Here is a 16,773-nt window from a genome sequence, read left to right as displayed (position 1 = left end):
ACCATGGATGTGTGTTCTCTGTATACCTCCATCCCTCATTCCGACGGACTTCAAGCACTTCAGTTCTTCCTGGACAATCGTTCTGTTCGCGACCCACCCACTCCCATCCTCCTCCGTCTCGCGGAGCTTGTCCTCACGCTCAATACTTTTGAGTTTGATGGACAAGTCTTTCATCAGATAAGTGGTGTCGCCATGGGCACTAAAATGGGACCTTCCTATGCTTGTCTATTCATGGGCCACCTGGAATCCCAGATTCGTTCCACTTACACTGGACCTCAGCCTGAACTGTGCAAACGCTACATCGATGATTGCCTCGGTGCCACCTCTCTCTCGTTGTCTGACCTCACTGATTACATACATTTTGTCAGTAACTACCATCCCTCCATCAAATTCACCTTTGATATCTCTCCTTCCGCAGTCGCCTTTCTGGATTTGAACATTTCCCTGTCTGATAGCATTCTTTCCACCAGTGTTCATTACAAAGACACTGATGCTCACACCTACCTTACTTTCCATTCCTCTCACCCTTCTTCCACCATCCGGAGCATTCCATTTTCCCAGTTTCTCAGACTGCGCCGCATCTGTTCTGACACAGATGACTTTGAAGAAAAAGCAGCAGAAATGTCTGACTTCTTCCTTCAACGTGACTACCCATCCAGCCTCTTGAATGTGGCCTTACATAAAGTTCGCTGCATACCGAGACAAGTAGCTCTGCAGCCATCATCCACCTCAGACAGATCAGACAGACCTGTGGCAATTCTGACCCACCATCCCCACAACCTACCTGTTCGCCACATTTTGAAAACCAATTGGTTCATCCTTAAGTCTAGCCCCTCTGTTGGTGAAACGTTCAGCCTGCCACCCTTGTTGGCCTCCCGACGGGACTGCAACCTTCGAGACTCCCTGGTTCGATCCTCTCTTCGTTCGCCAGTTCCCCTACAACCCGGCACACACGCATGCCAGAACCCTCGTTGCCACACCTGCCCCCACATTTGCCATTCTACCACTCTGACCGGCCCCCAAAAAGATTTCAACATTAAATGCACGTTCTCTTGCACCAGCCGCAATCTCATCTATGCCATATCCTGTCTCAAATGCCCCAAAGTACTCTACATTGGTGAGACCGAAAGAACCCTCTCTACCCGCTTCACCGAACATCTGGCAGATATTCGGCATCGCCGCTGTAGGTCTGTTGCCCAACATTTCAACAGCAGCAACCACACCTCCCTGGATGCACGTGTGAAAGGTGTCTGGCAAATGTACAGCACCTCCACAGACAGAAAACAAGTAGAGTCCGATTTTATATTATTCCTGGGCACATCCACACCTGATGGTTTGAATGCGAAAATGTGATGTACTTTTATTCCCCAAACATACTGTGGATTTACAGTACATGTGTGTGTGTGTGTTTGAGTGTGAATGTGTGTGTGTGTTTATGTGTGATTTCATGTGTTTGGTTGTGTGTGTGTGTGTGTGTGTGTATGTGTGCGTGTGCGTGCGTACGTTTGTTTTCCCCCCCCTACCCCCTTTTTTTATTTATTTATTTTTTATTTTATTTTATTTTATTTTTTTTTATTTCCTCTGTCCCCACCCCCACCCCCCTTTTATGAATGTGTATCACTTTAAGTCTAGTATGCCTGTGCCCATGACATCATCCAACCACTTCTCTCCCCTTTCATTCATTTCTGTTCCTAGAGTTCCTTCCCTTTTTTGCGTGTTTCCCCTCCATTTTCTTTCAAACCTTGTTCGTTCCGTGTTGCGTCTGCTTTTTGTTGTCTTTTGTGTTCTTGTTTTTCCTGATGAAGCTTCTATAAGCGAAAATTCGTATCGTCTTGTCCCGTTCTTGTATTGGTGAGTACAGTATTCCTTTGTTTTTTAACTATGTATAAGAATATGTAATGGTCATGTCTGCCATATCACACTACTGACATTGAAACAACATTATTAAATTAAATGATTTTTTTTCATCCATGTGGTAACTGCAGTATGCTCTCTCTCTCTTCCCTCTGTGAGATATGAATAAACACACACACACGCTATCCACACACATACACACACACACTATCCACAGTTTTTGCACACGTTGACCACAAAAAGTGAGTTTGGGGTTACGACTTAGATATTTATAATGGCGTCATTTTTGAGCATTTAGACTCAGAATATACCGTCAAAAAAATGGGATCGCAAAACGGTACCTCACTTTTTGGGGTGAACTCACAAGAGTGTGAATCCATGTATGCGGGTTATACACACTCACACACCCATGTGTTCAAAACACATGAACAACAATGAACAAATAACATTACAGAACAATTCAAAATACATGATCGACGGGCGCAATGGCTTGGTAACAATGAACAAATAACATTACAGAAAAATTCAAAATACATGATCGACGGGCGCAATGGCTTGGTAACAACAATGAACAAATAACATTACAGAACAATTCAAAATACATGATCGACGGGCGCAATGGCTTGGTGGTAAGACGCTGGCCTCCAAAGCGGAAGGCCGTGGGTTCGAATCCCGGCCGCGCCTGGTGGGTTAGGGTGGAGATTTTTCCGATCTCCCAGGTCAACTTATGTGCAGACCTGCTAGTGCCTTATCCCCCTTTGTGTGTACACGCAAGCACAAGACCAAGTGCTTCCTCCGAAAGCGGCGTATGGCTGCCTAAACGGTGGGGTAAAAACGGTCATTCATGTAAAATTCCACTCATGCAAAAACATGAGTGTACGTGGGAGTTTTAACTGACGAACTCAGAAGAAGAAGAAGAAAATACACGATCGAACAACACTGAACACATGACATCACAGAACAATCTATATATATATACGACTTGTGTCTGTGTGTCTGTGTCTTCGCGATGCACGGCCAAAGTTCTCGATGGATCTGCTTCAAATTTGGTGGGCTTATTCACAGAGACCCCGGACACAACCTGATGGATGAGATATTTCAACACGTGCTCTCAGCGCGCAGCGCTGAACCGAATTTGGTTCCACCTCAGCTACCCGGGCCCCCATACCGACACACCAAAGCCGCTACACCACATCACAACGCCAAAGTTCTCGGTGGATCTTTTTCAAATTTGGACACCGTATTCAGCTACACCCCGGACACAATATCATCGATGAGATATTTCAATACGTGCTCTCAGCGCGCAGCGCTGAACCGATTTTGGGTTTTCTGTTCATTTCACCATTCCCAGTAACTCTTCCTTATCTTCTCCATGTTTTCAGCGTTTACCTCCCTTCCTTCGTATGGTGCACTATAGTATGAGGGGGCATCTTCGGATATTCCCGGCGTTCTGTTACTATTTTTAGAAGGTCACCGCAGTGTCCAGAACGTAAATTGGACCCGTAAATTATCCTCACTGTAAAAGTGCAAAGGTCGAATCAATTTATAGCCACGCGAAAAATACACTGTCATCTATCTCTCTATATATACGGCTTCTCTGTGTTTGTGTGTGTGTGTGTGTGTGTGTCTCTCTCTCTATGTGGGCAACACCTGTGGATTGTTCAGTTCTGTTTGTGATGTGGTCTGGCGGCTTTTGTGTATTTGTATGTACTGGCCTTCCTTTGAGAAGCCATAACAGTTCAAAAGGGCTTAGAGATAAGCTCTAAATTGCTCAATCCTGTTTGAGTGGAGTTCGCCTCCAAAGGTGATTAACACGGTTACATTCGTCGACAAGGATGGGACTCGATATGGTCAGGAATGGCATTATGGCCACTGAATCATTTTCGTGCTGTTCCCATTCCACGAATCTGGAAGGGACCTAAGCTTGGCGGGTCCATTGTTCGGCTTTAAGTATTTCATCCCGGCGAAGCCGGCTACCCGGCGAAGCGGGTATTCCTCTAGTTCTAAATACACGATTGAACAACACACACACATTAAATGACAGAATCATTCAAACGCAATCAGGTGATGAGTTAGCTTTGGATGGATCTCCGTACGACCATAGCGGCTTGTTGAGCATCTTGCCCCAAACAGTGTTATATGGATGACACACCTTGGTGGGTGCCCCTGAAGGATTGACCATCGCCCGCCCTTCATTCGCCCACTTGAAGAGAGAGCCCTCCAGGTTGTATACCTTACACTTCTGAGTTGGTCCTGCACAGCACATTTAAGATTGGAATACAAGAAATACATATACATGTAATAACAAATAAACCAACAGTTTCAGCCAGCTTAGAAAATAGGCATAGGGACTATTCATCTTCATAAAAGTTACAACACTGTAACAGATCATTTAATATTCAATACATAACATACACACGTATCTAATTCTTGACCTATGGGTTAAATAAAGTCAATGCAGAAAATACACAGAAAATACAATGCAGAAAATACACAGCTGACAAATAATTATGAGAAGATGTGCGATAAAAACTTTGAGGGAGACCTTTTTTTTTAGTCTTTATTTTGGAATGTTAGCAGTCTACCTCTTTTAGACTTTTTTCCAGCTACTGACTGGATAAAAACTATTTTTTTAGCATCTTATAACCTTAGCTGAGAATGGATGGACACACCTTAAGTACAAATCAAGCACAAATGTTTCACCTTTGTCCGATTTTGCCATATGTTTCTGTAGTTTCTCTACAAGTGCTGCAGATCTGTAGCCAATGGAACAGTAAGCAACCACCGTACTTGACTGATCTGAAAAGATAATGCACACAAACTTAGTGTCAGACAGCATTATAATAGAAACAAGAAGGGCAAAGCCCATACGACTCACATGCTTGACCTTGACATGACCTTGACCTTCAGGGTCAAGGTCAAATAACTAAACCTAGCAATGACATCATACACTAAGAACTGCTTTACACATTTTTCCTACCAAAATACAGGTCAAGGTCATCCAAGGTCATGCAACACAAAGCTGTTAATTCAAGACATAGGAAGTACAATGGTGCATGCTTATTGGCTCTTTCTACCATGAGATATATATGGTCACTTTTAGTGGTTCACTACCTTATTTTGGTCACGTTTCATAAGGGTCAAAGTGACCTTGACCTTGATCATATGTGACCAAATGTGTCTCATGATGAAAGCATAACATGTGCCCCACATAATTTTTAAGTTTGAAACAGTTATCTTCCATAGTACAGGGTCAAGGTCACTTCAAAATATGTATACAATCCAACTTTGAAGAGCTCCTGTGACCTTGACCTTGAAGCAAGGTAAACCAAACTGGTATCAAAAGATGGGGCTTACTTTGTCCTATATATCATATATAGGTGAGGTATTGAATCTCAAAAACTTCAGAGAAAATGGGAAAAATGGGAAAAATAGCTGGTTTTTAGGCAACATTTATGGCCCCTGCGACCTTGACCTTGAAGCAAGGTCAAGATGCTATGTATGTTTTTTGGGGCCTTGTCATCATACACCATCTTGCCAAATTTGGTACTGATAGACTGAATAGTGTCCAAGAAATATCCAACGTTAAAGTTTTCCGGACGTCCGGACGGACGGACGAACGACTCGGGTGAGTACATAGACTCACTTTTGCTTCGCATGTGAGTCAAAAAACCACAAAACAACTGGAAGACATGTACATCCATCTCTTCTTCTTCTTCCGTGTTCATGGGCTGAAACTCTCACGCACACTCGTGTTTTTTGCACGAGTGCAATTTGACGTCTATGACCGTTTTGACCCTGCCATTTAGGGAGGCTGGCGTCTTATCCGCTAGGCCACCGCGCCTGTTTACATCCATCTCAATATTTCAAGGTTAATATTTTTATGTCAAATTCTATGGATCAATAATTTTGCAGTCTACAACCTAGAGCTGATATGCACGAGAAAGTTACCAACCTGGTGGGACCCAGCTGCGGGGTACGATTGGTTAAAATGACTAACAAACCTCAATTTTAACCAAGGTGGTTCCAGAGGAACCCCCATTTTAAGATCTGACAACAACAAAAGAGAGAAAATCAGGTCTTAAAAAGGAGGGAGTCTCAAAATGGGGGTAAATTTGAAAAGGTTATCAACAGAAAATCTGAGAAAACAGGGTCTTAAAAGAGAGGGACGGTCTTTAATCAGGGAGTCTTAAAAAGGGGGGGGGGGTTCCACTGTATCAAACGTCCTAAATTGCACAGCCCTTATCACGCCAATACCAAGGCTGCTTTTATGGAACCTCAACATCTGTTCTCTTACTTATAGATAGAAACTTCGATAAAAATACCACTAGAATGAATGAAGCTGTGCTCTCCGAAAAATATTTCTGTGTCAAGGAAAACAAGAAATTCCTACGAGGTAGGAAAAACACCCCCGTCAAAGGGAAATAACCTTCTCAGTTGGTGGCAGTGACTGAGTGAGAATGGTTATTTCCCTTTGACCATGAAGATGTCCCTGTATAAGTCCTTGTATAATTTTAATCCACCAATAACTCCCTAACCGTGTGTTTGACTGGTCCCAATTTTTGTAAGGACCGCCTCAGGAATGTATAGAACCTGTTCACCAAGTTTGGTGACGATCGGTCCGTTCATTCTTGAGATCTATATGCGAACACAAACACACAAACACACAAACAAACACATCGACCGAAACCTATACACACCCCTATACCGGGGGTGTAATAAAGAAGTGCAAACCTTTTGGTAAACTGTCAATAATGTGTTGCGGGTCAGCGTTTTCCCAGTCTATCCGCTGAGCTCCCTGCAGATGGCTCACACAATATTCGCCCTCATCACGACAATCCTGGCAGCAAATAAAATCAGATGTATACACATGACAACGAATAAGGATACACAGTGGAATCCCACCCCCCCCCTTTTTTTTTTAGACCTGGAACCAACTATTTTTCTTTACATATATATTTTTTTTTAAACCTCCCTTTAAAACCCTACAGCTGTCTTGTCATATTTTTTGTTCTTTAACCTCTGTAGTTATTTACCCCAATTGTAAGACTCCCTTCTTTTTAAGACCTAATTTTCTCAGAGGTTTGGGGGTTCCACGGCTGTACACATGTAGAATTTAGGAGAAAGGAAAGAAGAAAGGAAGGAAGAAAGGAAGGAAGAAAGGAAGGAAGAAAGGAAGGAAGAAAGGAAGCAGGGAAGAAAGGAAGGAAGCAAGGAAGAAAGGAAGGAAGAAAGGAAGGAAGAAAGGAAGGAAGAAAGGAAGGAAGAAAGGAAGCAGGGAAGAAAGGAAGGAAGAAAGGAAGGAAGAAAGGAAGGAAGGAAGGAAGGAAGAAAGGAAGGAAGAAAGGAAGGAAGGAAGGAAGGAAGGAAGAAAGGAAGGAAGGAAGGAAGAAAGGAAGGAAGGAAGGAAGGAAGGAAGGAAGGAAGGAAGGAAGAAAGGAAGAAAGGAAGGAAGGAAGAAAGGAAGGAAGGAAGGAAGGAAGAAAGAAAGAAAGGAAGGAAGGAAGAAAGAAAGAAAGGAAGGAAGAAAGGAAGGAAGAAAGGAAGGAAGAAAGGAAGGAAGGAAGAAAGGAAGGAAGAAAGGAAGGAAGAAAGGAAGGAAGAAAGGAAGGAAGAAAGGAAGGAAGGAAGAAAGGAAGGAAGGAAGGAAGGAAGAAAGGAAGGAAGAAAGGAAGAAAGGAAGAAAGGAAGGAAGGAAGGAAGGAAGAAAGGAAGGAAGGAAGAAAGGAAGGAAGGAAGGAAGGAAGGAAGGAAGGAAGGAAGGAAGGAAGGAAGAAAGGAAGGAAGAAAGGAAGGAAGAAAGGAAGGAAGGAAGAAAGGAAGGAAGAAAGGAAGGAAGGAAGAAAGGAAGAAAGGAAGGAAGAAAGGAAGGAAGAAGGGAGAAAAAGAAGAACAGAACCAATGAAGCACACTAAAAAGTAAGAAAGCAGGCAAGCATTATCAAGTAAGAGAAACAATAGTATCTGCCATTATGGTTGTGTTGTGATTGGACTGCATGGTTTTTCAATGTGCAAATCAAATTATGTACATGCACTTGTTATTATTATTATTATTGTGATTATTTTTATGCGCCTAATCTAGATATAGCCCTAGGCACTTGTTAGATGCATCATAATTATTAATAATAAATCATAAGCAAATATTTGTTCATGAATGATTTCAAATGATGTGTTTTGAATATGTGCAGCAGGTTATAAAGTTGTGAACGTGTCAGATTTGCAATTTCAAATGCTACATATAATAAATGATAAGATTTTGATACATTGTAATGTATCAGCTCTTTCCTTGTATGTAGGTGTAACCAAGTGCGAGGGATTTGCTGTGTAGGGGAAACAACTACGTTAGTCAAAAAAGGGATTGGACCGCGGGTTTGTTTCCCTTTGCGTTGCTGAGGTTAAAATGTAGATTTGCTGCAAATTATGTTTTGACAACAAAATACGTTTTTGTGTTATTAAGATTTTATTTTGATTGACAGGGTATGAGTTCACGAAGGATTTGTGAGTTGGAAAGTGGTTTGAATCACGAGTACTGAAGGATTTAGGTTTTTGGTAGGAGAGTATTTTTGGGTCATGTGATTAGAGACGCGCGCGAAGATGTTCCTTTTCCGCCTGACTGAGAAGTCGAGAAGACATGCTGGCGTAGTGTTGAGAAAAGAATCGGGAAAGAAATAGAGATTCTTGGCAGCATCCGGTGATCTAATGTGGTAGATTGTGATGCCAGACGTGGAGGTAATTTTGATTTTATATTTGTATGATTGATGGTGAGATTAAGGATGAAAATTTGTTGGATTTGAAGTGGTGCTTGTTGTGAGAAAAGTCTGTTTGTGGATGGCGCCGGTGCAAATCATATTTTTGATGAAAATTGATGATTAATCACAGGTATATTGGTAAAATAGGATGATATTTTGGGAGAATATTATGTTGGTAGTTATAAGGAATGGTTTTGAAAACGATTGATCAGAAAATTGAACTTTTAGTTGAGTTGTGAAAGACAGTCTATTTTTGACGTTGTGGGATCAAAAAGGGAAAGATTAAGAGTTGAAGTGGAAGCGTGATGTGACAGCCGAGACTATGTTGTTAAACCGTGTTGTACATAGTATTAGAAGAAAGTGTACTATGATAAAACATAAATTGTGGTAGATTTCCGGGAAAAGTATTAATTTCATAGTGAAGTCAGTCAGTAATCTGAGATGACAACATTTTGGATACGTCAGGAAATCAAAATCGTTAATTTAGTCGCTATTGATAGTTCCGTAATAATTGCAGATGGAGGAGGATGCCGCGGTTTTCATGTTTCGGCCAGAGGTAGCGTGACCGAGAGAAAAGGCATGAGAAGAGGTTCGTACATCCTTTCCTTTGCTTATAGTTGAATTCAGTGAAGAACAAGATGGCATTAATGTGTTATTAATGTAGTGTTAGCTTTGTTAATGAGTTGCATTGAAAGAATTATGACAGACATTGTGAAGATTTGATGATAAAATCGCCATTTAAACTTGGAGAAAGGAGTGAAGAAAATTATGTTCCAACACAGAGAAAGCAGGTAAGAGGTTGTAATACCTTGATGTACATACCCACTGTGAAACAGGCAGTAATGTACCCTGGGTGTGTGTGCTTTTGTGTTTACAGGGAGCAGACGTCGTTTGTAGACTACTCTTTCCTAAGGGGTTTTAGGTTTAGTTTAGGTTTAGGTTCAGGTTTCAGTTTTAGGTTTCAGTTTCATATTCTGTTTTAGGTTTTACTTTTTTATTTTTATTTTAGATCTAGTTTTATTGTCTTACGGGGTTCTCTCGGTAATCATTATTTGTGACTGTTGTGAACGTCAAGTGTGCTCTCCCCGTATAGTGTAATCCAAACTTTAACCGGAAGTTGTGATGACATTGTCCATGGTAGGGATGTTTGTAATAGTTGGCATTGTGAAGAGGACAGTGTATTGAATTTTTTGATAAAAGGATGGTTGTGTGATCTGCTAGTATTGGGGTCAGTGAGTGCCCTGTAGATGTATGAGAATGATCTAGCATGGGATTAACCCTTTTGTCGCCTGACAGAGATATTGTACGCTCAGGCTGAAGCCCACCAATCCTCTGAGAACTCGTCTTGTCTGTACGTATGTGTATTAGCTGCCATTATATTAAGCAATAAAGTACAAAGTGACAACATTTATTGTGTGTCGTGGTGGTGAAAGCAGACGCGAGTTTGTGTTGCAATTGTTTTCTACGTTTGTTTTGTTTTGTGAAATTATTTTATATTATTAATTAGTTTCAATTGGCCAAGTCTTTCCTGGTTCTTGTTTTATTCTCCAACGGGGTCTCGAGACACGAGCCCACGGCAGGCCTTGGGTTAGATCTCCCCCCAAGTAAATATTGGGAGTTCAAAACTAGTTCCAACCACTCTTCTTATATTTTTATCACATATTTGAGTGAGAGAGTGGAAGTTGATAAGTTCGATCCGTGCAAGTCTCGCAAGAGGACGTAGGAAATCCTCTTCCAGGCATAGTTCGTACGGAGAGAACGGGGCTAACTCAATAATGTGATTGGCACCTCCTTGTTTATTTTAGATTTCTACTTAGGTCTTATTTGACCGTGGTAGGTCTTATAGGTTTGCTTTTTGTTTTTATTCTCTTTATTCACTGCATGCTCTTCCTTCTAGATTAATCAATCTTGCATGCTTGCTTTCTTCTGTGTTGAATAAAACCTATAACTGTCTTGAGTTTAATTCTTCTTATGTGTTACTGTGTTGGCTGCACGAGGTCTTGTGTTTGTTTTCACTGCATGTGTCTGTCTTAAAGTTAAACTGTTCACTCACTCACTCCCCCCCCCCCCCCTCCCCCCCGCGGGTTAGGGGGAAAAATTTACCCGATGCTCCCCAGCATGTCGTAAGAGGCGACTAACGGATTCTGTTTCTCCTTTTACCCTTGTTAAGTGTTTCTTGTATAGAATACAGTCAATTTTTGTACAGATTTTAGTCAAGCAGTGTGTAAGAAATGTTAAGTCCTTTGTACTGGAAACTTGCATTCTCCCAGTAAGGTCATATATTGTACTACGTTGCAAGCCCCTGGAGCAAACTTTTGATTAAACAATTGACAAGTGGCTCTATCCCCTCTCCCCCCTTTCCCCGTCGCGATATAACCTTCGTGGCTGAAAACGACGTTAAACACCAAATAAAGAAAGAAACTGTACCTCTCTTAAAGCAACCTGAAAGAAAGGCAAAGAGAAAGAAAGGAAGTAAGACAGAAAGAAAGAAAAGAAAGAAAGAAGAAGAAAAAAAGATAAATCATGATGAGTTTTTTGCATTATGCAACTGCACGGATCGTGCAATGCAAGTTTTTAAAAAGGTTTTTTTTAATCACTCATCATTCAACTTACCATAAGAATGATATCATTTTGCGCTGGTTCTTTTGAGTTCAGCCAACTGTCCAGGGTGTCTGTGTTAATGTCCTTGGCCTTGGGAAACTTGACGCGAATCATCTTGATTGCAGCTCTCATTCCAAATCCCACCTTGTTGGAACCCTCTTTTGAGCCAGTCGAGGTCTCAGGTGAATCGGCTTCTGCCATCTTGTTAACTGCAAATATATCACAAGCATTATATAATAATATATCATTCTCTATGTGAGGATGTGAGAGTGTATGTGTCAACAGCTATGGGGCCGTCACACTGTTGCGATTCAATCGTACAATTTGTTCCTTACGATGCGATCGCCCATTGACTCGCATGAAGCAACCCATCACACGGCAAATGCACTGCACAAGAGCAGACGATCTTTGGAGAAGAAGATTCTAATAATGTTCAAATATCGCTCTCCCCCTTTCTAAAAATATCTTTAAGCATTAATCTTTCACGAGTTATTATGCAGACAGTTACACCGGATGGTTCCCTGCCCTAGGCCTTGCCTAAAACGTGTCCTTTGTATCTTGGTAAGAAACTGTTCTTCCGAAAAGTTTTGAATCAATGAAGACCGAGACGTGATTTGCTGCTGTCCGCCATTTTTTTAAGTCACGGTGTGAAAGCCACAATGGGGCGTTCTTATGGTCCTGACCTGCGTTTGACTCGCGGAGAATAGGGCAGGTTCTATCGTCCAAATCAATGAGAGAATCGCTTGCGAGTGACTCATTGCTCAATCGTAGCTTGTTCGTAAGCGAAAATCATTCAGTGTAATGGAGCAAATCGTTGTGTGTGACAGCCCCATTAGTAAAGAGATATTATAACAATTATATGAATGGATGTTTACAGGAGTGACTGATCAGGTATGAATGTGACTGCACTCATAAGCAGCTTAATTTTCAGTGAACAGTGTAAATACACCGGGTATGAGCCAGATTGTTACAGAATCAAGAGATTTAATCTCTTGAACAAACAGATAAAGCCAGAGGTCAGAAGAAACAGTACTGTCAGAATAAATATTGCTACATAGTGTAAATATATATGTAACTGGCACAGTGACAGTTATACTTATAGTTGCAATATAAGTGTGATATGCACATATGATGCACATTGAATATGGATATATATATATCCAATAGTGCAATAGATCAATAAGAAGACAAAGCAGAATGAGTCAATCACTGTGGGTGCAGGGATGTGGAAAAACTGACTCAATGTGCAATGACAGTCAATACTCATGAAAATATTCCAATCTTAAAACTGTAAAACAGTATGTACGCATGCATCGTTCACTGGGTTGCACTCAAACTATTTACAAGTCCATCAGGTTTCCTTCCAATTAAATTCAGAGTAATTAATGCGTGTTATACAGTCCGCAAGGGTCATTGCAGTACTCACTGGATACAGATGCTGGGTCGATCATACACACTACACACTAACACAGGCGCTATACTGTATCCAGGTTTCCCTTCGTTTCCGGCCGATTTATGCGGAGCACGTGATGCGTACAAAAAATATTGGTGGTCAAGAAGTGTCGTCTGCGCAATGATCGCGGCGGCTTTCTTGACCACCAAGGACGACCACGCACGTTGTGAGACGTCATTCGTTAGACCTCACACATAACGTCATAAGCATGTGTTGAACATCTTAGTCATCAATGAAACAGCCTGCCTCATGTTATCTTGTCCGTGACTTGCATAAACTACTTCAAAAAGAAGCATTAATTGATGCTCGTAGGGTATGGGAAGCATTGCAGTTACTGAGAGATGTGAAGATCCAAAGATAACAGCACGTTGTTTTCATTGCGCTACCTAGCCTTGTTTACAAAGTCAGACATTTTTTACGAATACCAGACGGTTCGCACTTCGGACGATTCGCACTTAGTCTACAATTTGGACATGACGTTTCGCACTTTTTTTGTCTTTTCGCACATTTTACTTATGACGTTTCGCACTTTTCAGAATGACGTTTCGTAATTTTTTCCAAGATGTGCGAAACGTCATTGCCAAGAGGTGCGAACCTTAGGTTGAAAATAGCAAGAAAGGGAGCAAGTCACAGGCAGGAAACTACAGGCCGGTGAGCCTAACGTCAATACCATGCAAGATGATGGAGGGCATCATCAGAACAGCACCACTGGAACACATGGAGCCAGCTTTCACTGACTGCCAGCACGGCTTCTTGAGCGGCCGCTCATGTATGACACAGCTATTGGACACTATCAACATCTGGACGAGTCTCCTGGACGAGGGCAATGCAGTGGACGCGGTCTACTTGGATTTTGCCAAGGCTTTTGACAGCGTTCCCCACCAGCGGCTTCTCTTGAAATTAGAGAAATACGGCGTCCAGGGCAGCGTACATAGCTGGGTCACTGACTTTTTAAGCGAAAGACAGCAACGAGTGACTCTGAATGGCGCATCATCAGGTTGGACCACAGTCTCCAGCGGTATCCCCCAGGGGAGTGTCCTCGGTCCGATCCTCTTCGTCTGCTACGTGAACGATATGCCTGATGCAGTGGAGGGCCTACTCCGGATTTTTGCCGACGATACCAAGGTCTTCTCCACAGCAAACGACCAGAATGACTGTCAGGGACTTCAGAGGGACCTAACAGCTCTACAACAGTGGGCCAACGACTGGCAGTTACGTTTCAACGCTGGGAAGTGCAAGGTCATGCACCCGGGCAAAAAGAACGAAGAACATGATTACCACATGCAGGATGGAGCTAACCAGACGACCCTCGAAGCAACGACATGTGAAAAGGACCTTGGCGTGCATGTTGACCCTACATTGAAATTCTCACAGCACGTCAGGAAGACGACAAACAAAGCAAACAGCATCCTTGGAATGATAAGGAGAACCTTTGACTACATGGACAAAAGCATGATGAACCAACTCTTCAAAGGCCTGATCAGATCCATACTGGAATACGGCAATATCATCTGGTCGCCCTCCCTGAAGAAAGACGCCATGCTCATCGAGAGCATTCAAAGAAGAGCCACAAAAATGGTCCCTGAACTCAAGGAGAAGGAGTACGAAGACCGCCTGAGGGCCCTGAACCTCCCAAGCCTGACGTATAGAAGACTGAGAGGGGACCTCATTGAGGCGTACAAACTGACCCACGGAATGTACAACGTGGACAGTGAAACTCTGCTCCCAAAGTGCAAGAACGACCGAACAAGAGGCCATCAATACAAGCTGGAAAAAAGAGCATCCCGCCTGGATATCAGGAAAAACTTTTTTGGGCTGAGAGTAGTCGGGAACTGGAACAGCTTACCAGAGTATGTAGTCAACGCCCCGTCCGTGAACAGTTTCAAAGGAAGGCTTGATGGATTCCCGCTGACTACCTCCAGTCAAGACACCCAAGAAGTGGGTGGAACGAATACACAAGAGCTGCGACACAAAGACCCACTATAGGCCCTTGGCCTCGGATGGAAAAACAAGTGTATGCAAGTGTAAGTGTAAGCAAACCTTATGCAGCGCAATAGCCGACATGACCTGGCGCACTGACCCTCCACTGGCGCAACATTGAACATCCCCCAGCGCCTACAGAATCATACAGACAGAGTGATCTCCCTTCGCCCAGAAAATAAACAGTTTAAGAATAGACTGTATGAGTGGTCGTTAAACCATATAGCCAAAAAAATAAACTTAATCTAAACTAGCATTAAAAAGAATATAGATACGTTTTGGAAATTTATGATCAGAGCAAGGACTTTTAATTGATTTAGCTTGACAAATTTATATTCTTAGTTGGATAAATTCCTAGAACGCTTACATTCCTGCCTGACAACGAGTAGCTTCTCAGTTTAGCTTGAAGCTCAAAGATGGGGACACAGAGAAAGAGCAAACTCGCCCAGTGTACGCATTTTTGCATCTTTTCTAGTTTGTAAAGAGTGACCAAGAATTGTGCAGATTCGAAAATGGCTGCCTGAAGTCACATTATACTTGTATACGGAAGTATGGGGGAGAAGAGATGGCCCTGAAGAGGGAATCTCATGTTTGACCAGAGCGGAATGTTGCATTGTTTTACATAAGTTAGTACCTGTCTGTGCAAAAAGATAACAGAAGTCTGCTCTTTCCACTCCAATGTGTGTGTGTGTGTGTGTGTGTGTGTGTGTGTGTGTGTGTGTGTATGAAAGATTCAAATCTCATCTTGATTGACAAGAAAAAATGACATTAAAACCGAAAGTCAGATCACTCGATGCACTGATTCTGCCTTGTTTGCATTTTTGTCATAATTTTGCTTTGTTATACATGGAACAGGGATCACTGGTTGATGTAGGAAAACACAATCCGAACCATCATGACAAGTGTTGAACCTTCTTCACGGGTTGGCGTGACCCTTGATCTGATTCTCAAGACCTTGATAGAATCGGCAGACTTCAACATCCTCCATTCCAAGAACTGGGATGCTATTGCCAGACTTATTCCTGGCACCACACCGAGTCAGGTACTTACGAGAGTTGCGCGTGGGTTTTACATCAGTCTAGATTGTTGTTGTGTTTTTTTCGTTGTATTTGTGAGAGTGTGTCACTGTACATGTGTGTGTGTGTGTGTGTGTGTGTTTGTGTGTGTGTGTGTGTGTGTGTGTGTGTGTGTGTGTGTGTGCATGTTTGTGCGTGTGTGTGTGTGTGAGTTTCTTTTGCCTCTTCTTCTTTATGTGTGGACATGCACTTCCATGTGTTTGCTTTCTGGATGTTTTTCTCTGCATACACTGTATTGGATTTATCTAATTGTACCTGATAGTACCTGATTGTACCTGATAGTTACTGGGGCAGGTGGAGGATAAGATAGATTAGATAAAAATACTTTAATGTCCATTTTAATTGTACATAAACATGGAAATGTGTCTTTTAGAACCACATCGCATTACTCATAACACAAAGACAACAATCAAAAGCATAATCGTACAAGGATGGTGGAGGGAGCGCAAAGTTACACGTGATGCATGACTTTCTTTGTATCTATAGATCTGCATTGCCTCTCTTCCAACAGTGTGCAAGACGCTATGAAGAACTGCTCTCAGGCAGCGGTATGGCTGCCCAGCAGCTGGTCAAAGCCATGATGGGCTCTGGTACCACTGTCCTGTCTGGCCTCTCTGAGGAAGATGCCATGGGCAGGCAAATCATTAGCTCTACTGACTCTGCCAAGCAGAAAGGTACGGTATGCAGGTGAAAACTGTTATTTCTAAGATCCTCTCTGTTTAAAAGTGCGGTGGGAGTGGGACAAGTACCCTTCGAGCAAAGGCAGTCCTCTTAGAAAACACATTAAAGTAAAGAAGGATAAGGTTTTATGTAGTCCTGTGAGATTACTCTCGTGGAAATATGTGTTGCTTTCTCACTTGGGCAAGAGAGCTGCTGTACAGTACTGCCCTACCCATTCTTTTCCTGCATGCGTGTATTTATGTTTCCAAGCCCTGAGATTTTTGCTGTGAACTTGTGTTCTTTATCGAGTGCATGCATGCACAGGGGGGTGTTCAGACACCGAGGACTGTCTGCACAAAGTTAACTCTGGAAAAAAATCCCTCGCCGAACATGGGGATCGA

The 16,773-nt window shown here is 42.4% G+C and overlaps 3 protein-coding genes across 10 annotated transcripts in view; 2 read left to right on the top strand and 1 right to left on the bottom strand.

Annotated features, from left to right (window-relative positions):
- Positions 1 to 3: 3 nt before the first annotated feature.
- On the top strand, positions 4 to 1,243 carry LOC138977011 (uncharacterized). The gene is made up of 2 exons (XM_070349902.1): positions 4 to 643; positions 1,062 to 1,243. Exons 1-2 carry the CDS (start codon positions 4 to 6, stop codon positions 1,241 to 1,243), a joined length of 822 nt encoding a protein of 273 aa, XP_070206003.1.
- A 1,106-nt stretch (positions 1,244 to 2,349) lies between these two features.
- LOC138975117 (uncharacterized) lies at positions 2,350 to 14,802 on the bottom strand. Of its 4 annotated transcripts, none has more exons than XM_070347779.1 (6): positions 14,697 to 14,802; positions 11,216 to 11,412; positions 6,589 to 6,694; positions 4,558 to 4,653; positions 3,857 to 4,107; positions 2,350 to 2,819 (listed from the first exon to the last, which is right to left on the bottom strand). In XM_070347779.1, exons 2-5 carry the CDS (start codon positions 11,402 to 11,404, stop codon positions 3,905 to 3,907), a joined length of 594 nt encoding a protein of 197 aa, XP_070203880.1. In that variant the 5' UTR covers positions 11,405 to 11,412; positions 14,697 to 14,802; the 3' UTR covers positions 2,350 to 2,819; positions 3,857 to 3,904. The 4 variants fall into 4 exon arrangements, with proteins under 4 accessions (XP_070203880.1, XP_070203881.1, XP_070203878.1 ...); XM_070347780.1 differs by lacking the exon at positions 14,697 to 14,802 and adding an exon at positions 14,503 to 14,637; XM_070347777.1 differs by lacking the exon at positions 14,697 to 14,802 and adding an exon at positions 13,327 to 13,540.
- Positions 14,803 to 15,021: 219 nt separating this feature from the next.
- Positions 15,022 to 16,773, top strand: part of LOC138975116 (SANT and BTB domain regulator of class switch recombination-like) — a 39,153-nt gene continuing 37,401 nt past the window's right edge. For all 5 annotated transcript variants that reach the window (XM_070347775.1, XM_070347776.1, XM_070347774.1 and 2 more), the window contains exons 1-3: positions 15,022 to 15,086; positions 15,492 to 15,678; positions 16,224 to 16,386. In XM_070347775.1, coding sequence (XP_070203876.1) covers positions 15,532 to 15,678; positions 16,224 to 16,386 — 310 coding nt within the window. In that variant the 5' untranslated portion in view covers positions 15,022 to 15,086; positions 15,492 to 15,531. The remainder of the gene's footprint in view (positions 15,087 to 15,491; positions 15,679 to 16,223; positions 16,387 to 16,773) is intronic.

The sequence above is a fragment of the Littorina saxatilis genome, linkage group LG9 (assembly GCF_037325665.1).
Source record: "Littorina saxatilis isolate snail1 linkage group LG9, US_GU_Lsax_2.0, whole genome shotgun sequence".
Classification (NCBI taxonomy): Eukaryota; Metazoa; Mollusca; class Gastropoda; order Littorinimorpha; family Littorinidae; genus Littorina; species Littorina saxatilis.
Note: the sequence above shows the minus strand (reverse complement) of the source record. Positions and strands in the feature narration are given on the sequence as shown.